Here is a 24,287-nt window from a genome sequence, read left to right as displayed (position 1 = left end):
CGCGCGCCCTACGAATCTTCCACAAGGAGGAGCTGCAGGATCTGCTTCAACAGACGCTGCAAGAGCTGGATTTGGATCCGCCTCCGGATCCTCCGGCGCCAGTGGCTCCAGCGGTTGCGACGTGCTCCAAAAAAAGGGATCCAGTCCTGGCCGCGCTCAGGCCTCGGGCGAAGGCTTTTCCGGTTCATGAGTCTTTTCTGCAGCTACTTACTGGAGAATGGGACGCCCCTGAGGCGTCTTTGAGGGTCACCCGTGCCATGGAAAAATTGTATCCGTTGCCGGAGGATTTCTTAGATCTCGTCCGGGTTCCTAAGGTGGACTCGGCGGTCTCAGCGGTGACGAAGAGGACGACAATCCCGGTAACTGGCGGTACGGCCCTACGGGACACGCAGGACCGCAAGCTGGAAACGTTCCTCAAAAGAGTGTTTGAAGTCTCGGCCCTAGGCATGCGTGCCGTCATGTGTACTTCGTTGACCCAGAGGGCTAGTCTACTCTGGGTGCAGCAGCTCCTGACGTCCCAGCAGTTGCCTCCGGATGAGGCTGCTCAGGCCGACAGCCTAGAATCTGCCATTGCATACGGGGCGGATGCCCTGTATGACCTCTTCCGTGTGCTGGCCCGGTCCATGGTCTTGGTGGTGGCAGCTCGTAGGCTCCTATGGCTTCGGAATTGGTCTGCGGACGCCTCTTCGAAGTCGAGTTTAGGGTCTCTTCCGTTTCGGGGGAAGTTTCTCTTTGGCAATGATCTGGATGAAATCATCAAATCGCTGGGAGAAAACCCGGTGCATCGTCTACCCGAAGACAGACAGCGACCCTACCGGCCGTTTGCTTCCACCAGGACCAGAGCTAGGGCACAGCGACGTTACAGGTCGTACCGACAGCCGGGCCCTCGCGCCGCCCCCAGCAGACCACAGCCTTGGTCGCGTTCCTTTCGCGGGCGGAGGCCCGCGAGAGAGGGCTCGGGGCAGGGGAATCCCCCCGCCAAATCCACCCAATGATGCCAGAGCGGCCCACTCCTCCAGTCCGCCCATCGGGGGCCGACTCACGGAATTCTTCGAGGAGTGGGCAAATATCACCTCAGACCAGTGGGTCCTGGACACCATCCGGCACGGTTACGCCTTGGAGTTTGCCCGCCCGCCACGAGACAAGTTTCTTTTCTCCCCGTGCGGCTCCGAGCTCAAGAGAATGGCGGTCCAACAGACTCTAGACCGACTTCAGGCTATAGAGGCCATTGTGCCCGTCCCCTTTGCCGAGGTGGGCTCGGGGCATTATTCCATCTACTTCGTAGTTCCCAAGAAGGACGGATCGTTCCGTCCCATACTGGATTTAAAGGAGGTCAACCAGTCACTGCGGGTCAGCCGTTTTCGCATGGAGACACTGCGGTCGGTAATTGCCGCAGTGCACCGGGGGGAGTTCCTGGCGTCCTTGGATCTGACGGAGGCGTATCTCCATATTCCCATACGTCCGGACCACCAGCGTTACCTTCGCTTCAAGATTCTCGGACAGCATTTTCAATTTCGGGCCCTGCCCTTCGGACTTGCGACAGCTCCTCGGACCTTCACCAAGCTCATGGTAGTGGTGGCGGCGGCCCTTCGAAAGGAGGGTATCTTAGTGCATCCCTACCTGGACGACTGGCTGGTACGGGCAAAGTCCTTCTCCCATGGTCAGGCCTCGGTTGCCAGAGTCTTGGAGGTCCTTCGCTCCCTGGGCTGGGTCGTGAACCTTCTCAAGAGTTCCCTCGTGCCATCTCAACGCTTGGATTTCCTGGGCGCGACCTTCGACACTCAACAGGGCATGGTATTTCTGCGTTCCGACAAGGCCCTCTCCTTAAGGGAACACATACGTCATTTCGCGGCCTTGTCGGAGCCCACCGCTTGGAATTATCTGCAGCTCCTGGGAGTGATGGCTTCCACGATCGACATGGTGCCTTGGGCATTTGCACACCTGCGTCCCCTGCAGGCGTCCCTGCTTTCTCGTTGGAAACCGGTCTCACAGGAGTATCAAGTGATTCTGCCCCTTCCTCCGGCGGCGCAGGACAGCCTAAAGTGGTGGTTGGTTCCGGGTCACCTGGCTCGCGGCGTTTCGCTCGAAGTTCCAACTTGGGTGGTGGTGACCACGGATGCCAGTCTCGTGGGCTGGGGCGCCGTCTGCGATCGCAGCGCCACACAGGGACTGTGGGCCCCGGAGGAGACTCGGTGGCCGATCAATCGACTGGAAACCAGGGCAGTACGTCTAGCGCTCCAGCGCTTCCTCCCTCTGGTTCGGAACAGGGAGGTGCGGATTCTTTCCGACAACGCGACCACCATGGCTTACATCAATCGTCAGGGCGGAACGAGGAGCGATCACGTCTCCGCCGAAACCACGCTACTGATGGCATGGGCGGAACTCCATCTCGCGCGGCTCGCGGCCTCTCACATAGCCAGGGTGGACAACATCCAAGCGGATTATCTCAGTCGGCAGCGGCTGGACCCCGGCGAGTGGTCTCTCTCCGACGCCGCGATGAAACTCCTAGTTCAACGCTGGGGGATGCCGCGGCTGGATCTGATAGCGACGGCTTCCAACGCCAAGGCCCCGCACTTCTTCAGTCGCAGAAGGGAGCGCGGCGCGGAGGGAGTAGATGCTCTAGTACTGCCGTGGCCAGAGGACCAGTTGCTCTATGTTTTTCCACCCTGGCCCCTAGTGGGCAAAGTCATTCGCAGGATAGAGAATCACATGGGCCTCGTGATTCTAGTGGCTCCGGAATGGGCCCGACGTCCCTGGTTCGCGGACCTGCTACTCCTGGCGGTGGACGGACCGATTCGACTGGGTCACCTTCCCCGGCTCCTGCACCAGGGTCCGGTATTTTTCGACCAGGCAGAACTCTTTTGTCTTGCGGCATGGCTTTTGAGCGGCGCCGCCTCCGCCGCAGAGGCTACCCGGAGGCGGTGATCTCGACGATGCTTAAGGCTCGCAAGCCTTCCACTTCCGTGGCCTATGTTCGAGTGTGGAAAGTCTTCGAGTCCTGGTGTGCCGGTCATGAGGCCCGGCCCACGGAGGCGACGGTTTCACTAATCCTTCAGTTCTTACAGGACGGGCTGGATAAAGGCCTCGCTTATAATTCTCTCCGAGTACAAGTGGCGGCCTTGAATGTCTTGGTACGGAACACGACTTCGCTTCTTCTACATCCGGACATCGCCCGGTTTCTGAAGGGGGTTCAGCATTTCCGGCCTCCGGTCAGGGATCCCTGCCCGTCGTGGAATCTTAATCTAGTACTCCGGGCACTGGCGGGTGCTCCATTCGAACCTCTCCAAGGGTCTACCCTTAAAGATCTCACTATGAAGACAGTCTTCCTGAGTCGCGTGATGTGGTGAACGGGATCGGACGCATCTGATCTCGCTCCGGACGCCAGGCTCCCCTCCGCCTCCATCCACTGGCAACAATCTTCTGCGGTACCCCTTTTCTGCTCAAGACGGACTTAGCCTATGTCGATTACCTCGTTTATGTCCAAAACGCCGTCCCCCATGCCTCCTAAGCTGGCAAAACGTGATAAAGAAAAAGGCAAGGGGCCGGATCCCAAGATGGCGCCCGGAACGGCTGTGCCGATGCAGGAGAGCGAAGCACAGGTAACTGTGCCGCTTTCGCTTACGGTGACTGAAATTAAAGAAGCAGTCTTAGCGGCTTTGGACTGCAAATTGACGGGCATTTCAGACCAGATTGGGGCCCTGAGAGAGGTGATCACGGATTATGCGCCACGACTCAATCAAATCGAGGACCGCACGTCCTCCTTGGAAGACGAAGTCACGGGCCTGCGTGGGCAGGTGGCTACTTTTGATAAAATGCTACAAGAGCAGATTGCTAAGACTGATGACCTTGAGAATAGGGCCCGCAGGTCTAATATTCGATGCCTAGGAATACCGGAAAGCGTAGAGGAACACCTGCTTAGGCCTTCTCTTATAAAATGGCTGCCAGAGGCTTTGGGCCTGCCGGAATTGGAGGGCTGTCTAGAAATCGAGCGGGCCCATCGGATGGGAGCCAAGGGTCAAGACCAGTCACGGCCGCGAGTGGTCATTATGAAAATACTCAATTTCCATCACAAGCAACTACTGATGCAAGCAGCTAGGAAATGTGGTACTGTGCAATTCCAGGGAGCAAACGTTCGGCTTGCACCGGACTACTCGGCGAGAGTGGCTGCAATGAGGAGAGCCTTTGCCCCTGTTTGCGGAAAGTTAATTGACAAGAACTTACGGTTTATCATGCAGTTTCCAGCTAAGCTTCGCGTTAATTATGAAGGCAAATGGCAATCGTATGAAACAGTGGCAGAGGCTACGAAGTTCTTGGACTCCCTGAATTCTAGCCCTTAAGTATTAATACCGCATGGAAGGCTATATAGTTAAAATGGAGGGGGAGGGGGAGCTCTGGAAGGTCCGAGCACTCATGATTGACTCCACTACCAGGCTTATGTGTCTGGACGGGTTACTAGTTGTTGGGGTTATGGGACCGGGGATGGGGGTGGGGGGGAGGGCACTGGTGTTATTGGGATTATGTATGCTTTTGAATTTTCATTTTCTTTTCTTACTGGTATTTCTCTGTGTGATGAACACCTTTGTTGGCTGGACACAGCTCTTTACTAGGGAGGGTGAGTTAGGCTGGGAGCTTGCTCTTCCGTTTTTTATTCATCCTGTGTTATGGCTCACACCATACCTTGGCCGTTATGGGTAGTAAATGCAGGATAATTTCATGGAATGTTAATGGGTTGGGTACCCCTATTAAAAGAAAGAAAGTTTTCCAACATTTAAAGCGTTTAAAGGTTGGTATCGCCTGCTTACAAGAAACACACTTAACTGCCCTTGAAAGTAAGAAACTTTGCAGGGACTGGGTTGCTGCTTGCTATTTCTCGGAAGCTAAGGGGAAGAAGGGAGGCGTCGCGGTACTTATCAATAAGAATATCCCCTTTACACTTATCCAGGAAATTAAGGATCCGGAGGGACGGTTTTTAATAGTTATAGGAACTCTAGCAGGGAACACGGTAACTATTGGCACTATATATGCTCCCAATACTCCGGACCCAGCCTTTGTTAATAAGGTAACTAATATCTTACTAACTAGCTCTCAGGGCGAACTCCTTTTGGTGGGAGACTTTAATAGTGTTTTTTCAGGCTGGCGTGGATAAATCTTACATTCCAAAAAGCTTCAAGGACTCCGCGGACTCTGGGGTTCGCCAATTCTGTAAACGTCTGGGGCTGTTAGATGTTTGGCGCCTCTTAAATCCAGAAAATAAAGTTTATACACATATCTCTAGGGCGCACTATACCTTGTCAAGAATAGACTACATTTTACTGTCCAAACCCTTGTTGGACAAGGTGGACACAGCAGATATTGAATCTATTGTGATAGCTGATCATGCCCCAGTGTGGGTGGACCTCTGGCTAGCTGCTCCCAGGACAGGACAGAGGACGTGGCGCTTCCCTGGATCTTTACATGCAGATAAGGATTTTCAGTTGTATCTCCGGACAAAGTGGGATGAGTATGCTCAGAATAATGAGCAGCATGTAGTAGACCCCACTCTATACTGGGAAACGAGCAAGGTAGTGTTAAGAGGGGAGGTTATAGCCTATTCTATTGCGCAGAGGAAAAAATTAAACGCACTCATTTTGCAGCTTGATTCCCAGCTCCACACAGCCCAGAGAGTGTTAGCTAACTCTCCGTCCCAGGTGCATAAAGATGCCTATAACGCTTGCCTCACTGCCTTAAATTCCCACCTTCATCTTCGGGCGCAAAAGTCACTTAAAGCCTCTGAAAATTTTTTCTTTCAGTATGGGAATAAATCTAGTAAATTACTAGCACGGATGGTAGCCATAAAACGCCGTAAAACCTTTATTGGGGGCCTAAAAACCCACCTTGGCCATCATGTTACCTCTACTAAAGAGATCTGTACAGTTTTGCGTGATTTTTATGAAAGACTTTACAGTGAGGACAGAGCAGGGGGTTCGGCAGAAGAAGAGGCATTCTTTCAAGATATTAGATTGCCTCAGGTCCCAGAGGACAAGAGGGATTTTCTTTGCAGACCTATTACTGAAGGGGAGATACGGGGTGTTATTAAAACAGGTAAAAACCATAAGTCCCCAGGTCCGGATGGGTTTACCTTAGAATATTATAAAATTCTGAGTGCTTCGTTGGCGGGGCCTTTAGCAGCCTTTTTCAACCATGCTTGTGATATTAACCAATTTCCCCCTTCGTTTAACAAAGCATTTATTACTGTTTTGCCCAAACCAGGGAAGGATTCCACTTTAGCCTCCTCTTACCGCCCCATATCTTTGTTAAATTGCGACTTAAAATTATATGCAAGGATTTTGGCACAAAGAATGAATTCTGTCTTGCCCTCTATTATTTCACAGTACCAGGCAGGGTTTGTGGGGGGCCGAAATGCAGGGGCCCATGTTATTCGCCTACTCTCTGCCATAGAAACATCGCATTCCCTTGGTCTTGAATCCATGGCGGTAGGGTTTGACTCAGAAAAAGCCTTTGATAGAGTTTCCTGGGATTATATGTTTTCTGTCCTGCGGCGTTTTGGGTTTCCCAATAAGATTATACAGGCCATTTCTATTCTATATCATCAACCAATGTCTCATATTGTAGCTAATGACACTATATCGGAAGCCTTCGGTATTGCACGTGGGGTACGGCAGGGATGCCCGCTATCCCCGATTCTATATATTCTTACCCTTGACCCCCTGTTAAGGAAATTGGCTGAATCCTCTATTATTCAGGGTCTCCATTACAAGAATGGGAATTTCAAAGTAGCGGCCTTTGCTGACGATATGTTGGTTTTTCTTTGTAACCCTGCTGCCTCCTTACCACATGTCCTCCATTTACAGGCTGTGTTTGGGACATTTTCCGGGTTAAAAATCAATGTGGAAAAATCAGAGGCTTTGGATATACTGGGGACTTTGCACTCGACGTGGCCGGGTACCTTCCCCTTGAGGTGGGTGGGCACCTCTCTAAAGTATCTGGGTATCCACATCCCTGCCTTACCTAGTAAGCTTTATGGGTTAAATGTCACCCCTCTGAAGCAGAAATTGCTTACCCATCTCGCGGCGTGGAGGGACTTACCCTTGTCACTATCTGGAAAAATTTTGCTATTAAAGATGATGGAAATCTCAAAATGGTTGTATCTTTTTCATATGTTGCCGCTATGGCTTAGGAAACAGGATGTGCGAGATGTTAACAAAGGACTTCAGCAATATCTATGGAATGGTAAAAAGGCCCGCATTCCCTTAAAGACTCTAATGCAACCCAAAGGACAGGGAGGCCTCAATTGCCCGGATCTGGAGCGCTATAATCAAGCATGTTTATTACGTCATGTAAGGGACTGGGTCTGTGGCACGGCTTTTTATTCTCCAATGGACCACTACACAGCTTGGCTCTCTCCACACGCTCCTGGGGCTACTCTACACCTATCGGACTCCTCCCTTCCAAAATTAATAACTACCAGTGTGGTGGTACGGCCCCTGCGTCAAGTGTGGAGGCGGCTGTGTCGGCAATTTAAACTTACTCCGGGAGTGACCACTTGCTTACCCATTCGTGGCTGTCAAACATTCCAGCCCGGAATGTCGCAAATGATCTTCAAGTTGTGGTCAATTAAAGGTTTACAGTGTATGTACCAACTCCTGGAGTCGGAAGCAGATCGCTATCGGCTGTGCAGTTTTCAAGACCTCATGGACCGTTTTTCTGTCCCTCATTCTGATCTGTATGGATACTTACAACTTCGGCATTTTATGTTGGAGGAGCAAAAGGCAAATCCGACCTTTTTTCAGGGCCACAAGGTCCGTGATTTTTTGATTGGTGAGGACGGGAAAAGAATGTCTGCCTCACAATATTACTCGGCACTAGCGATACTGACTTTAGCACCAACCTTGGAGAGCGTTACTGCAAAATGGAATAAGGTTTTGCCACAGGCTGTCTCCTCGCGGGACCTTCAGGCATGCTTTACACATATCTCTCGAACTGTGGTGAATGTCACGCTACGGGACCAGACGTACAAGTTTCTACACCAAGCTTTCTACTCTCAATGTCATGCTTATTATATGGGACTTACGTCAGATATACACTGTACTCGATGTGCCGCCTCACACCCGGATTTCTATCATTGTTTTTGGTCATGCCCAACTTTACAGGTTTTCTGGGGGTATTTGCAGTCTTTAGTTCATTCAATGTGGCAACTTGATCTTCCTCTAGACCCTCGACTTTGGCTCCTTGGTATGAGGGAGCTGGCGGACACCGAACTTACTGGCCTCCAACAGGGCTTATTCCAAAAGATTATTCTTATTGCGCGGGCAGCGGTTTTGGCGCAATGGACTCAGCACACGCCTGTTTACATTCCAGTCTGGAAAATTAAATTTCACAACCTCATGCATATGGAACTCTTAACTGCCAAACACAGTTCTAGTGAGAAATACCAAAAAATCCAATTATTATGGAAGGACTATGTGAAACTTCTGCCAGTGGAGGAATCTGGAGTCATATCATGATGTGTATTATTACTTTTGTATTCTGTCCCCTGTTTTTGACTTCTACACGTTACACTAACTATACTAGTTAAGTATATGGCTCTTCGTAACCTCTGCTGATAATGTTCTGTTTCTTAGCTTATACACCAGTGCTCTGCCCGGGGGAAAAAGGGGGGGGGGGGGGGGGGCGGGGAGGGTATCTCTGTAGTTTATTATTGTTAAAAAAAAAAAACCGGTTTACAGTTTGGTTTCTTTGTGCGATTACCTAACTGGGGTCCTGTGTTTCATAGCTGACTTCCAGATCAGACTCCTGGTTTTGTGTTTCATTGCACTATGGCTCTTCTTGATGTTGTTGTCGCACTCTTAGCACTTTGTGTGTTTTCAGATGCTCTTTTACCTACTGTACTCCAATAAAAATATTTACACAAAAAAAAAAAGACAGTCTTCCTCTTAGCGATATGCTCCGCCCGGCGTATCTCGGAGCTTCAAGCGCTATCCTGCAGGGAGCCCTACCTGCGTATTTCGGATGCCGGGATCTCTCTTCGTACAGTGCCATCCTTTCTGCCGAAGGTGGTGTCGCCTTTTCATTTGAACCAGACGGTTGAGCTCCCGGCATTCTCGCCAGAGGATTCTCGGGCTCTTCGACACCTGGACGTGAAGCGAGTGCTCCTCCACTACTTAGAGGTTACCAATGACTTTCGGGTTTCCGACCATCTGTTTGTTCTCTGGTCAGGACCTAAGAAGGGTTCCGCCGCGTCGAAGACGACCATTGCCCGCTGGATCAAGGATGCCATCTCGGCGGCCTACATTGGTTCTGGTCGGGACCCACCCAGGGGCGTTCGAGCCCACTCTACTCGCTCGCAAGCAGCATCCTGGGCTGAGTCTCGTTCCGTCTCTCCTCAGGAGATCTGTCGGGCGGCGACATGGAAGTCGCTGCATACGTTTGCCAGGCATTATCGGTTGCACCTGGCTCCTTCGGGATCTGGTCACTTTGGCGATCAGGTTCTCCGAGCAGGGCTTTCAGGGGCCCACCCGGTCTAGGGAAGCTTTGGTACATCCCACCGTCTGGACTGATCCTGGTACGTACAGGGAAAAGAAAATTATTCCTTACCTGCTAATTTTCGTTCCTGTAGTACCATGGATCAGTCCAGACGCCCACCACTCTGGGATTTCAAGCTCCTGCTCGGGTTTCGACTGTATGGCTGTCCTGTTTGCTGTTTTTCCCTCATCTATTTTTCTTTCGGGGTTACAGCTCCTCACAAGTTAACTGTTACGACCTGAGTTGCAGGTCGTCTCTGTTATTGTTCTTGATGTTTTACTTACGTCAGGTTTCTTGATCCAACTTGTTTTTTACCTTGCTATTTTCAGCTTTGTTATTCATGATACTGAGCTCCAGCAGAGGGTGCGCTAGCATATGAGGTGACACTCTCGAGCTCTGTTCTGACTCCATCTGCTGGACGGGGGACATAACCCACCGTCTGGACTGATCCATGGTACTACAGGAACGAAAATTAGCAGGTAAGGAATAATTTTCTTTTTGTTTGTTTGTTTAAAAACTTTTCTATACCGTCGCTAAGTTATATACCATCGCAACGGTTTACAAATAGGCACATAGACTAAGGTAAGTAAATGTAGGATATCGTACATTCTAACAGGTGCCAATAAAGTTCGGTTACAATTATAGAGATATAAATAGGTGCACCCAGTGAGGCCCTCCCCAGAGGGTTTCTCTACCTCTACCTCTTTCTCTCTCTCTCTACTCCACTCTCCCTCTCCCCCTTTCCCTCCCCAAGCCAAGAAATGGCCAAAATGCAATTCCAAAAATTAATCACGAATTGCATTATGGTCTTTTTAGGCATATCACACAGCCTAATGCCAAGAAAAAAGGTGTAGTTATTTCTTCACGGAGAGGGTGGTGGATGCCTGGAACACCCTGTGGTGAAGACCAAATCTGTGAAGGATTTCAAAGGGGTGAGGGATAAACACTGTGGATCCATAAAGCCTAGAGGATGGGAATGAAGAGAAGAGGCATGGGGATGGCTTGCGGGAATGACAGCTACTACCTGGTGATTAATACCCCTATTCAATAAACGTTCACACGGTTAATGCGACTCCAACATTGCTCTATGCTTCATTGGCAAGAGGAAATGTGGAAAAGAGGATTTGCATTCAGGCAACAACCAACAAGATAGCACAGTCTGGGTAAACAAATAAGCATGGGAGTAGCTTGCTTGTTGCAGCGGTTACTACCCCAAATCAATTAAGCCTGATACTTCACTTTCAATGCAGATACAGCATAGATCTCTGCTTCAATGACAGGGGGGAATGAAGATAAGAGGATTTACATTCAGACAACAACCAACAAGGACTGAATTGCACAGTCTGGGTAAACAAATAAGTGTGGGAGTAGGTTGCTTGTTGTGGCGGTTACTACCCTTGGAATGCGGTTACTTGACTTGGAATGCATATCCAGTGCAGCTCACTGTTTCAACATCGGGGGGATGAAGAAAAGAGGATTTATATTCAGACAACAACCAACAAGGACTGAATTGCACAATCTGGGTAAACAAATAAAAGTGGGAGTAGCTTGCTTGTAGAGGCAGTTACTACCCTAAACCAATACTACCCTAAACCAACCTAAACCAATCAAGCCTGATACTTCAACTTGAATGCATATCCAGCGTGGCTCTCTGCTTCAGAGGCAGGAGCGGAATGAGGAAAAGAGGATGTACATCCAGACAACATCTAACAAGACATTGATCTGAACAGTATGAGTATACAAACAAACATCAGGGTAACTTGCTCGATACGACGGTTACTACCCTCAAACATTAAGCCTTATACTTCACTTTGATGCAGCTCCAACACTGCTCTCTGCATCAATGGCAGGGGTGGAAGGAAATCAGAATAAAAAAGTTACTAATAAGGGCCCTGAACTCAGTGGTCAGAGTAACAGATAAGTATGAGAAAAAAAAGTGTGAAAGCTTGCTGGGCAGACTGGATGGGCTTATTGGTCTTCTTCTACTGTCATTTCTATGTTTCTATGTTTCCGGTGTTAAAACCATACAATAGCATGCGTTATGCTATTGCATGGTGCAATATTGCCCCTAATTTAATTAAATCCCACCCAAACTCCTCCCCCCTCAAAAATTTGCATTCACGCCATGCGTTATCATACTTTTTCCATGTGTTAAGATGTTAATGCGTGCATTAATGCGTTAATGCCATAACGCATTTTGATGAATGATGGGGTTAAATTGGCACTTATATGGCTCACTTAAGAACTTTTTAACCAGTAGAAATCTCTTCTGTGCAACTGTGACACAGGTCCATGTTTCAAAAGTGGATTTTTATCAGGAGATCATTCAATATATATCTCATTTCAACCATATTCAAGATTAATCTACAAGTTTTTCTTGCAAACTCCATGATGATAAAATTCTACAAATAAAATTAAATTCTCTTCAATATTAAAAAATTGAATGAACATGCCTACAGCCAGAGCTGAAGCCAGGCAATTTGGTTCCTGTAGCCAAGTGAAAAACTGCACCCTCACCCATTACACAATACATGACATCATGAGTTGGGACACTCTGTTTAATGTTTGTACAGCAATGCCTATGTCTAGTGCAAGGGTATTAGGTGCCCTAGGAAAACTTTACAGAGTTGCTCCCCCGTACCCCATCACACCTTCCTCACACAAAACTAAAAATTATACATTTATAATAACAGATTTTATGTGCAAAAGAACATTCATAGCACAGACTTCTGAGGTAAAAATATTACTTACAATATGTATATTATATTTCTCCTAGAACAAGCAGGATGGTAGTCCTCAAAAATGGGTGACATCAGATGGATCCCGGCACAGAAAACTTTTGTCAAAGTTCCTAGAATTTTGACTGGCACACTGAGCATGCCCAGCATGCCACTATTAGTGCATCCACGCAGGGTCCCCCTTCAGTCTCTTTTTTCCCATGCTTTTAGTTGCCTCGTAGTGGTGGAGCTCTGCTCTTATAGTGTTTTCTTCAACTTTTTTTTCTGGTGTTTTTAGTGTCAGGTCCACCTTTTCCAGTTGATGTCCCTCCGGTGGCGTGGTAGGTTTATTTTACATTCATTGAGGTCGATTCCCGGCATGTCGCTCCTCGGTGGCCGCCGGCCATCGACCACTCGCTGTTTTTTTTAATGGCATCGTCCGGTTTTCGATGGTGTCCCCAGTGCATGTCGATTATTCGTACACACGAGGTTTGTATCCTCTTCCTGGGGCGATCACACAACGTCCATGGGTGTCAACTGTGAGATCAGATGTACCCTAAGGGCCGTCGCGCCAGGCTGGATAACATGGAGAAACTTTTTGGTCCCAAGAAGTCTGCTCCATCCACTTTGGCATCGGAGGCACTGACGCCTAGGGGCCAGGGGAACTGCCTAACATGCTATCCCTATCCATGCCCCCTGTGGGACCATCCAGGGAGAGAGAAGCTGGTGATAAGCCATCTCCAGTGTCAATGTTCTCGAAGACATCGGGCTCTTCAGCTTCTTCGGAGCTGAGGAAAGACCAGGCCGAGCATCATGAAAATTCCAACAAACACCATCACCGGTCGCCATTGGCACATGGCTCCAGAACTGGCACGGTAGTGGCGGCTGCAATGCTGTCACCAAAGTAATGCCATGGTGAGGAGGCCTCATCCTCTGACAGACCCGGGGTCCCAGGCGTTCCCCACCGATATTGGTGCCGGGCACTGAGCCTCCTCGGGGCTCTGAGGAGGCTCCAGTGACGCCTCTTCCTCCTCCATCAGTCCTAACTTCACCGGACTTCCAGGAGGAAGTCCGGTGAAGTTAGGACTGATGGAGTTAGGCAGGGTACAGATGATGGTGTTCCGAGCCCTGCAGGGTATCGGACCACCCCCGGCACCGGCCCCAATACTGGAGCCGGAGCCATCTCTTTTGGCACCCCTGCTAGAGCGTCTGGACATCCTACTGTGGCCTTCTGACGCAACCAGGCCCGGGGGATCATTGGTTCCCCAGTGGCCACCGATGCCCCCCTCTGGAGTGATTCCAATTATTGGGTCTTCTGAAGAAGAAGATTTGCTGCTGCCACTGTTGGTCCCGCGGTTGGAGTTCCCCGAGCCCATTCCTGGGCCATCCGGAGCTTCAGTACCATCGGTGCCTTTGCCGCCCTCGAGGCCATCGGTGCCCTTGATGCCTTCGGTGCCCAGACTGAGGAACTTGGACAGGGTCCATATCCCAGCAGGTCCCCTAGGGACCTTAGCAAGGAGGAGGGCCTCTATGACCCCTGAGGAGATGATACCTCAGAGTCTTCTTCTGAGGACTCCGGTGATCTCCTATCGGAACTTTCGCCACCAGATGAGAGGCATAGGTCTCCCCCGGAGGATCTTTCCTTTGCGGGCTTTGTCTAGGCCATGGCTGAAGCCATCCTTTTTCAGCTCCTCAAAGAGGAGGATGCTCGGCATAAGATGCTGGAAGTTCTCCAATTCATTGATGCCCCAAAGGAGATAGTGGCTGACCCAGTCCACAATATCTTTAAGGAACTTCTCCTTAGGATTTGGGAACATCTAGTGTCAGTTTCTTCGGTTAATAGGAAGGCAGATGCCATCTACCTGGTCCAACAGGCTTTGGGATTTGAGAGGTGCCACCTCCATCACTAATCAGTTGTGGGTTAGTCCACTCTCAAAAAAAGCCAAGTGCTCCCTCACCCATGCATCTGTCCAGCCGGGCCACGATCACAGGGCACTGGATGCCCTAGGTTGAAAGGTATATCAGGGCACTTTGCTTATCTCTCGCCTCTCCTCCTACCAATTATATATGACCCAATACAACCAGAACCTGCGGAAACAGTCCAGGAACTTCGGAACACCTGCCTCAGCAGCAACAAGATGCGTTCTCTGCGGTAGCACAGCAGGGTATGGAGGCGGGAAAACACAAGGTGAGTTCTACTACGATGTTTTCAAGTCAGCTGCGAGAATAGCTGCAGTGGGAACTGGTGCCCTCAGGATGGCTTGGTTCCATGCCTCAGATCTTTGGCCGGTTGTCCAGGAGAAGCTAGCTGATCTGCTTTGCACAGGAGAGAATCTCTTCAGGGACAAGGTCAAGGATGTGGTAGCTCAATTGAAGGACCACCATGAGACCCTTCAACAGCTATCAGCTAATGCTATCCTCTGTCATGGCCCTTGGGATAAGGCTCAAGGAAATCCTTCTATCATCAGAGGAAGTATTATCCTCTGGCGTCACCAGCGTCACCAGCAACAGCCCCTAGACCTCAGCCAGCCCTCCAGCAAAGCCCCACCACGGAGTTTTGACTGGGAGCGAATGAGCGTTAGTCAGCTCGCCATACCCCTGGCATCCTGCCCTCCGGTTGGGGACAGGCTGCTTCGCTTTGCCCATCACTGGCCCCTCATTACATTGGATCGGTGGGTTATCACAAAGATCCACCAGGGGTATCGGATGAATTTCAGGGATGTTCCTGTGGACTTTCTCACATGTCCGACATAGGGTTCATCCGCTCCACAGGAAATATTTGTGTCAGAGCTCTCCACCCTTCTAAAGGCAGGAGTGGTAGAACCCATTCCCTTCCACCAACAGGGACGAAATTTTATTCAAGATTTTTCTTGACACCAAAGAGAACTGGGGACCAACACCCCATTCTCGATCTCAGAGCCTTGAACAAATTCTTTCAGAGGGAAAAGTTCAAAATGGTCTCTCTGGGCACCCTAATCCCACTCCTCAAAAGAGGAGACTGGCTCTGCTCCCTCGACCTCAAAGATGCCTACGCCCACATTGCGATCTTCCCAAGTCACAGGAAATATCTTCGCTTTGTGGTAGGAGAAGCTCACTACCAGTATTGAGTACTGCCGGTTGGCCTGGCCTCAGCCCCTTGGGTCTTCATCAAGTGCCTGGCAGTGGTGGGGGTGCATCTCAGACATTAGGGGGTACATGTGATCCGCTACTTGGATGACTGGCTGGTCAAAAGTGCCTCCCAGCAGGGAGTGCTGCACTCTTTAAATCTGACCATCCAAGTGTTGCAATCTCCAGGATTTTTTATCAATTACCCAAAGTCCCACCTCTTCCTGTCACCCCTTCTGAATTTCATAGGAGCCAGACTGGACACAATTCAGACCAAGGTATTTCTGCCCCATGACAGGGCACGTGCTTGGTCCGCAGTCGTCAACAGGTCCCTGCCCGTCTGCTGCTTCATCTCTTGGGCCACATGTTTGCCTCTGTCCATGTCACTCCATTGGCCCATGTCTGCATGCGCAGAGCGCAGAGGACATTATGGTCGCAATGGCAACAGGCATCCCAGGACCTCAGGGCACATGTTTACATCATGCCACCTTTTCAGGTCTCCCTATCCTGGTGGGAGAATCTCTCCAACCTGGAGCAGGGAACCCCTTTTCAGGCTGCCCCACTTCAGGTAGTACTTACCAATGATGCCTCGCTCCATGGTTGAGGGACGCATGTGGACGACCTTCACACGTAGGGTTGGTGGACGGCTCAGGAACCTCTAATCCAGATGAAGTTCCTGGAGCTTCAGGCGATTCGTTACACTCTTTAGGCATTTTGAGACTGCTTGTCCCACAACACAGTCCTGATTTGGACAATTAGGTAGCAAGGTGGTGCATCAACAAGCAGGGAGGCATGGGGTCATTCCTTCTCTGTCAAAAGGCAGTACAGATTTGGTCCTGGGCTCTGTCGCAGAGCATGTCCCTGAGAGCAATGTATCTAGCCGGAGCAATGAATGTGGTGGCAGACCGTGTGGGCCGTATGTTTCAGCCACATGAGTGGTCACTGAATCTGGAAGTGGCAGCCCGGATTTTCAGCCAGTGGGAAGATCTGGATGTGGATCTCTTTGCCTCCCCCTGCAACTGCGAGGTGAGAAAATTTTGCTCCCTGTTCAGGACAGACAGTCTTCCAGCCTCGGACACCTTTGCCCAGCATTGGGCACAGGTTTCCTATACGCGAATCCTCTTCTTACGCTGGTCATTAAGATTCTCTTGAAGCTCCAGCAAGACCGGGGGACCATGATTTTCGTGGCCCCATACTAGCCCAGATAGGTCTGGTTCCTGCTCCTTTGGGATCTGTCAGTCAGAGAGCCTATCAGTCTGGGGACCACACCCGATCTGATAACGCAGGATCGGGGCAGACTGCGCCATCCAAACCTCTGAGCGTTGGCCTTGACAGCCTGGATGTTGAGAATTTAGTCTTGCAGCCCCTGGACCTCTCTGATCACATGTCTCAAATGCTGGTAGCTTCCAGGAAGCCTTCTACCAGGAAGTCTTATCGACTGAAGTGTAGGAGGTTCTTCATCTGGTGTGAGGGTCATGGCTTAGATCCATTCACCTGCCCCACTCCGAAGTTACTGGACTACTTGTGGCCGCTCTCCGAGGCTGTTCTGAAAACCAACCCTGTCAGGGTCCACCAGAGTGCTGTTAGTGCTTACCATTGGGGTGTTGCGCACGCCCATCTCTGTGCAGCCCATAGTAGGACGCTTTTTGTGGGGCCTGCTTCGACTGAAGTCCCCCATCCGGCCTCCTGTTTTGTCCTGGGACCTCTACGTTGTGTTGGCGTGGGTCATGCGAGATCCTTTCGAGCCTATGCACTTATGCAACCTGACGTTCCTCACTTGGAAGGTCCTCTTCCTGGTAGCGGTCACTTCGGCTCACAAGGTTAGTGAGCTTCAGGCCTTGGTTATATCCAACCTACACAAAATTTTTTAGGGATAGGGTGGTCCTGCGGATGCATCCCAAGTTCCTGCCTAAGGTGGTAACTGACTTTCACCTCAATCAGTCTGTCGTTCTGCCCACCTTTTTTCCGAGACCCCATTCACACCAGGACAAACGGGCTCTACACATGTTGGATTGCAAAAGGGCCTTAGCTTTCTATTTAGAATGCACAGCAGGCCACAGGCAATCCACTCAACTCTTCATATCTTTCAACAAGAATAGATTGGGAGTTGTGGTGGGCAAGCAAACTCTGACCAATTGGCTTGATGGACTCTCTACCTGGGTACCATCAAGCAAGGTGAAGAGAACATTGCACAAATCTCATCTTTGAGTGAGTTTACTCACTCCGAAGGTCATCAAATCTTCACAAGAGACCACTGTTCTGTTCGCATGTCTCACTTTGAATGTCAAAGTGGCCCCTAATCCCTTACACTAATACCTAAACCTCACCTTGAGTTACTAGGTGGGCCTCCCATGGGGATATAAATACCTATCTAGGGAGAGGGCATTATGGCTAGACACTCTCTCTATATCTCTCTCTCTCTCTCTCTCTTTCTCTCTCTCTCTCTCTCTCTCTCATATTTGAGCTCCCTGGGACCATTAAAAATGAAAATGGTCCCCCAGTGGTTGTATGCAGGAAATACAACAGGTCTGGCACTTATCACAAAGTGTGAAAAAGTTATCACAATTTATGCTAACTTAGCTCTTCACATAGGTATTAGCACAAATTGCAATAAACTGTCTATTATCATAAAACACACCCCTTTTGCTATCGCATTTTGATAAATCCAGGCCAGAGAGAGAGAGATAAGGCCCTAATGCAATTTGAAAAATGACCCTGCAAATTTGTGGAAATCCAGTCCTTAAATAGAATTCCTAGGTTTCTTTTTTCCAACTCCCTTGTTGGGGTGAAAAATTACAACCACACCTAAGATAGTTTTAGTAAGATTTTCCTTTTTATTCCAATATACATGCATGCATGGAAATAGCAAAACCATATTCTAATCTGAAGAAATCAGGAATTACAGACCAATACATACAGTAGTTTCAATTGTTTAATATTAACAGTAGCTCATAACTTAGTATACACAGGGTTGACGGAACCACTAGGCGAACTAAGCCTGGCCTAGGGCACCAACCATTAGGGGGCACAAGCCGAATCTCCACTCCTCTTTGTCGATGACATACCGTCGCCACTCGCAGCCCCACATGGCTCACGCCCCCTAATGGGTGTGGCGGCGGGGGGGGGGGGGGGGGGAAGCAGGCGCAATACAGAAAGCGCCTAATCCTCTTACACCGGCCCTGAGTATAAAGTTATTAATTGAAGTTTTTCAGTTTTGTGTAATCTTACTGAAAACATGATGGCCTGGATTTTAAAAGCCCTATGCGCATAAATCCAGAGGTGGGGGCTAGGGGGCGGGAGGGTTAGGAGAAGGGAGGGTAGGTTAGGGGGTTGGGAAGTTCCCTCCCAGGCCGCTCTCTCTCTCTCTCTTTCTCTCTCTCTGCCCAAAACATGCATTATGGCTTCACAAAGCCAATCCACTTTTATAAAATTCCCACCCCTAACTCCACCCCAATCCCGCCCCTTTTAAAAATTAGCATCTCACCATGCGTTATGGTGCTTTTCGCATGCATTAAAGTGCTTTTCGCATGCGTTGTGACCCTGAATGTTTCTAGCAGTTTCTGTACTTTATGAATAATAATTTTACCTGTATAACCAACTATTTATTTAAAATTACTTGTTTTCCGCACTCTCCAAAGTTTGGGCAGAGTACAACCTTAACATGCATAAAATCTTTCCTAAGTAAGAAACAATATCTGTTCTGATCTGACTGTGACTACCTAAAACTTAACTCCAGTTTCTTCATTTCTAAGGGTTACTACCGGTCAGAGCAAATACAAAGCAGAATAATATATTCTGACTAATTCTATAAAACCAGCACAGAGGTTAGCTAGCTAGGGCATAAAAAACCACAATATGAGCTGAGCTGGGCCCTCTAAGATTTAACATGTCTGCCTGCAAATTCCCCTAGGCAGTTTAAATCCAACCTTAAGGGCCTATTTACTAAGCTGTAATAATGAACCAATGTGCATTAAATGTTGAATTTGGCATTTAACATGCATTACAATTGTGTTAATGTGTGACATCAGCAATGTTCCTATATGATTTTGCAAGAAAAATAGCTCCAACCTGAGGAAAATATTACTGATTTGTATTGCTTGCAAATGCATGCAAAGCAGCTCATTTATTTATTTTATATTCTGCTTTTCAGTCACTTCAAAGCGAATTACATTAAAATGGTGTCATGAGGTTTGTGATAACCTCACAATCCAGGTTAATCAAGTGATGTAGTTAACTTTTCCTGAGAGCACTGGTAGGCGAATGTGCCTTCTAGTGCACTTGGGCTCTCCTTCCCCCAGGATCTGTTCAAGACCAGTTGACCCATTTTTCCACCAAAAAGAAACCCTATTCCCCTCCAACAGAAGCTAGTTTGGTAACTTCAAACCCTCCCCTCACCTGAACTGTAAAAAGAAGACCCCTCCCCTACAAACCTTTCTCCCCCAGACCCCCACCCTTACCCCAAGGCAAACAGAATGTGTTCCAGGCAGGAGCAATGCTCACTCTTTTCTGCCCTACTGGTATTGCCATGGCTCCCTTTTACTACTGATCTGCTAGTTGAGGGGGTAGGGTTTGAAGTCTGAGGGCTGGGAAGCCAGCTTAGTCCTTGTTGAGGGGGGATGGTAGACTCTCTTGGGAGAGATGCAGGCGTGGCTTCTTTTTTGTGAAGATGATTTCTGCCAGGTGAGTTGGGGGAAGATCATTCAAGTCTACTGCTCCTTTAAAGATCACAGCCTTGGACCTTGATCACATTGCCCCTGCTGGGAACACGTATACCTTTCCAGCCATGGTAATGTACGTTCTTAGAACCAGCAGAGAAGTTACTAAACTGTGGTACTAACTTACTGCAATTTAGTAAATCCTGGAGAAATTTACGTGTGTTAAAATGGTTCATTATCATGGAATTTTAATGCAGCTAAGTAAATAGGCTCCTTAATTAGGAATATGATTGTCTTTATTCTTCTTATATCCGTTTGCAGGAGGATTGTAGCCCTGAGTTTTCAATTGTGTTATTTCATTGATCCCATCACTGCAACATAAAATACATTTAGAAAATATGTATTTCTATTAAACCACTTTGAGTAAACATGTTCTCAATTCCTTTGTATCTTTTATTTTAGGAAATGTTTAAAGAGTGCTGCTCTGAAGCTAAAGATTTGTTGTCCACGATTCCAGACCGACAACCACTAACTAAGGTTAGATTATGGTGAAAAATATATTTTCTCTGATGGAACCTGTAGTGTTAATTTAAATAAGTACAATGAGGTCCATATTCAAAAGCCATTTAGATGGATGACATAATAGTTATCTGTCTAAATGGCTTACCCAACTATAATCAGACTTTATCCAGCTAAATTCTAGCCAGCTAATAAGTTAGGAGTCTAGAATTTAGTCTAATAAGTTAGGGGTATACCAGGGACATAACTGGGAGGAGTTGAGTTAGCCAGTTAAGTTAACCAGCTAACTGCAATATTCAGAGTTAGCTGGATGACTTAGCTTGGTCGAGTCAAAGAGGTTCCTAAAGTTAATCGGCTATAGTTAGCCGGCTGACTAATTAAGATAGCCGGCTATATTCAATAGTGTGACTGTACTGTTGAATATGCCTCCAAAGTTAGCCAGATAAGTTTATCTGGCTAACTTTGCTATCCAGACTGTGTCTGGACTTCAATATTTATGCCAGTCTTATAAAAGAGCATAAACACAATTGTCACATTTTTAGTTTGGATTTTATTAGTCCACTTCTATAATGGTGTTTAGCATGCAAAGAAAGGATATTACTTATTAAGGACTCACCTTATTATAGCCCCCAAATATAACCATTGCTTTACACACAGCCATTTTGTACTTCTTGAAAATTAAATCCCTCGGTGTGCCTTCCAGCTATTGCATACTGCTATCTAGCAGTCCTCATGACAGCTCTACAGTGAAACACCCCATTGTGTGGGGTTGGGGGTTCTCTTTTTCCCCATGAAGTAAGGTGTATCCATACTGTGGAGTTTCTTTTCTTTTGATGGATTGGTCTTTTTCCTAATGTCACCCTTTTTAATGTAACTAGCATCTAAAAATTGTGTTCCCTTCATCTGGTCAGTACAAAATGAGATAAAGGTAGTTAAGATGATGTCTGAATATACAATAGTTTGGATACTGTATTAGTCCACTTTGATACCTATAAATAAAGGTAAAAAAGGTTGTAGGTAACTGTTAAAGAAAAAAGTGATAGGGTGGATTGGAATGAGTAAACACAAATTGGTTGTTTACTCTTTCAAAAACTACAGACTAGGGGACATGCAATGAAGTTACCAGGTAATACATTTAAGACAAATACAAGAAACTTTTTTTTAACACCTTCCCTTCCCTTCCCCCAACTAACCTACCCCCCCTGGCCCTATCTAAACACCCCCCCCCCCCCACCTTTGTCGGCAAAGTTACGCCTGCTTCCAGCAGGCGTAACTTTGCGCGCCGGGCCGGCTGCCGTGCTCCATGTTCCAGTCCGGAGGCCGCGGCCACGCCCCCGGAACGCCCCCGGGCCGAAACCACACCCACGGCGGCGCCCCCAAAACGCCGCGTCACTCCCGGCACACCCCCGACACGCCCCCGACAAGCCCCTCCATGCAAGCCCCAGGACTTATGCGCGTCCCGGGGCTTGCGCACGCCGCCGAGCCTATGCAAAATAGGCCCGACACGTGCAGGGGGGGTTTGGGGTAGGTTTTCGGGGCGTACGCACGTACCCCTTTGAAAATCTACCCCACTTTCTCTATCCATTTTATAAAATTATGCACATAAATTTTATGCACATAATAAATTATAACAATGCACATGCAATAACCCAGAATTAAATGCAGAGCACATATTTTATAAAGTATGCGTATACTCCACTTCTAAAAATACAAACCTGCACGTGGACTTGGAATCTCAAATTCACCAGTACCTCCACCAGTTCACCTCCACCCTTCAGAACTTCATCCTGAACTCCTACCAATTCACCCAGACCCCCCACCCGTAAACTACAGATAAAAGAGAAGCGTGATGTCAATTGCATGAGTGAATTAGCAGGTGTAAAACTGTATGGACCAGTTCAGTATTGTATCCGTATACCACTTACAACTTCTGAACCCTGCCCCGGAACTCCCCTAAACTGTCCCTTTTTTCCCCCTGTTCACATTTACATGTGATACTGCAAGTACATATATACTTTGTAGGTTTATACAATAGAATATGCACATGTACATAGTTTATTTTCTCCTGTTTCTGAGAGGTCAAAGTTGTTTATTCCTTGCATGATTCTTATGACCGTCTGCTCACGTTCAACGTCTGACCCACATAGACAGATAACCCATTAGCTGGACTTCTGCTTAGACTTACTATACTTACTTCAGACCTCCACCTCCCAATTGTCCATAGCTGCTTGCAAGTAGGAAAAACAGGAAATCTATTTGCAAAGATAGCAGGACTAGAAGAAAAAGAAAATGAAACTTAGAATTAATTTAATAAGAAAATATGTTCTTTTGTACTCTCTTACACTTTTAAGAGGGCTTCTCATGTTAAAAAGATGGTTTTCCTAGTATCAACCAAGCTATACTGACTGTTTCCGTACAGAACTATAAACCATTCCTAATGTAATATATTGGATAAAATGAATATTCGGTTTGATTCCAAATAATTTGTAGCTGGAACATAAGGTGGACTTAACGGTCTCTCATTTGTTAAGTGAAAATTATTTTAAAAATCCCAAAATAAACACATTTTATCTTCCAACAGCAATAAATTCACCCTAGATATGCTATAAGTTGAAAGTGCATTAGCTGAGTTCAACGCTTTCAGCTCCTCCAGTCAGGGCATTTACTGTCAATAAATGACCAGTTCATTGGTGATTATTACCTCTGTAACTTACAATAAAGATGGTAAAATGAAAAAATAGATGCAGCATATATTTAGTTCATATTTGATAGATTAAGAAAAGATTTGCAATAATTTAACCTTCTTGTTTTCAATTGACAGATTCCTGTTGAAATCTCTATGCAGTCATTGACCACATTGCAGGATATTTTTGACTCATCTGGTGGCTGTGTGATAACAGGAGGAAGTGTTTTTGACTGGATTACTTCTCTGCTCTCCTAGCAATATTTTAGGCAGTAAATTTTAAGATAGTTTTAAAATTGTAAAAGCTGTGGAACTTTCAGGGAGTCATGCAGTTTCTTGATTGGTTTCAATATTGATCATATGATCTAGAAGATTCCTGATATTTTAAACAACCTCAACTCTCCATGGCAACATTTGCTTGTGGCGACATTCTGTTTCACCAAAGCAATAATTTTTAGATCATTTTGTATTTATTTGCAATAAAAAAACCTACAATTGAAATAATTGCCTACCAAAGGAGCCGATGCAATACAGTGCGCTCATGCGTCCGACGCGGAGTGAATGAGATAGCGCTCATTACATGCAAATGCATGTGAATGAGCCTAGTACTCATTCACTCCGAATACAAAAAGATAAATGTGCGTTTATTGGCAGCCATTTTCATTACTGGCAGACAGCCGGTTATGAAAACTGATGCCGAGTTTACCGGCATCAGTCTTCATAACCGGCAGCCGCAGCGGGGTCGCGTTAGGAAGGAGGCGCTAAGGTTGCGCAAGGTTGCGCAAGCGCTAATGTTGCACAAGCGCTAAGGTTGCGCAAGCGACCTTAGCGCCTCCTTCCTAGCGCGACCCCCTGCCAATAATGAAAACAGCAGTCATTTTCATTACTGGCAGATGGGCGGTTATGAAAACCGACACCGAGTTTACCGGCGTCAGTCTTCATAGCTGGCTGCCGGTTATGAAGACTGATGCCGGTAAACTCGGCGTCGGTTTTCATAACCGCCCATCTGCCAGTAATGAAAATGGCTGCCAATAAACGCACATTTATCTTTTTGCATTCGGAGTGAATGAGTAATAGACTCATTCA

The 24,287-nt window shown here is 47.7% G+C and overlaps 1 protein-coding gene across 1 annotated transcript in view; it reads left to right on the top strand.

Moving 5' to 3' along the window:
* Positions 1-23,709, top strand: part of CFAP54 (cilia and flagella associated protein 54) — a 1,106,494-nt gene extending 1,082,785 nt beyond the window's left edge. The window contains exons 68-69 of the mRNA XM_029597529.1: positions 20,462-20,536; positions 23,340-23,709. Of these exons, the coding sequence (XP_029453389.1) occupies positions 20,462-20,536; positions 23,340-23,459 (195 nt within the window). The 3' untranslated portion in view covers positions 23,460-23,709. The remainder of the gene's footprint in view (positions 1-20,461; positions 20,537-23,339) is intronic.
* Positions 23,710-24,287: the final 578 nt, after the last annotated feature.

This window comes from Rhinatrema bivittatum, chromosome 4, assembly GCF_901001135.1.
Source record: "Rhinatrema bivittatum chromosome 4, aRhiBiv1.1, whole genome shotgun sequence".
Classification (NCBI taxonomy): Eukaryota; Metazoa; Chordata; class Amphibia; order Gymnophiona; family Rhinatrematidae; genus Rhinatrema; species Rhinatrema bivittatum.
The sequence above is the reverse complement of the archived record's forward strand: the minus strand, read 5'-3'. Positions and strand labels throughout refer to the sequence as shown.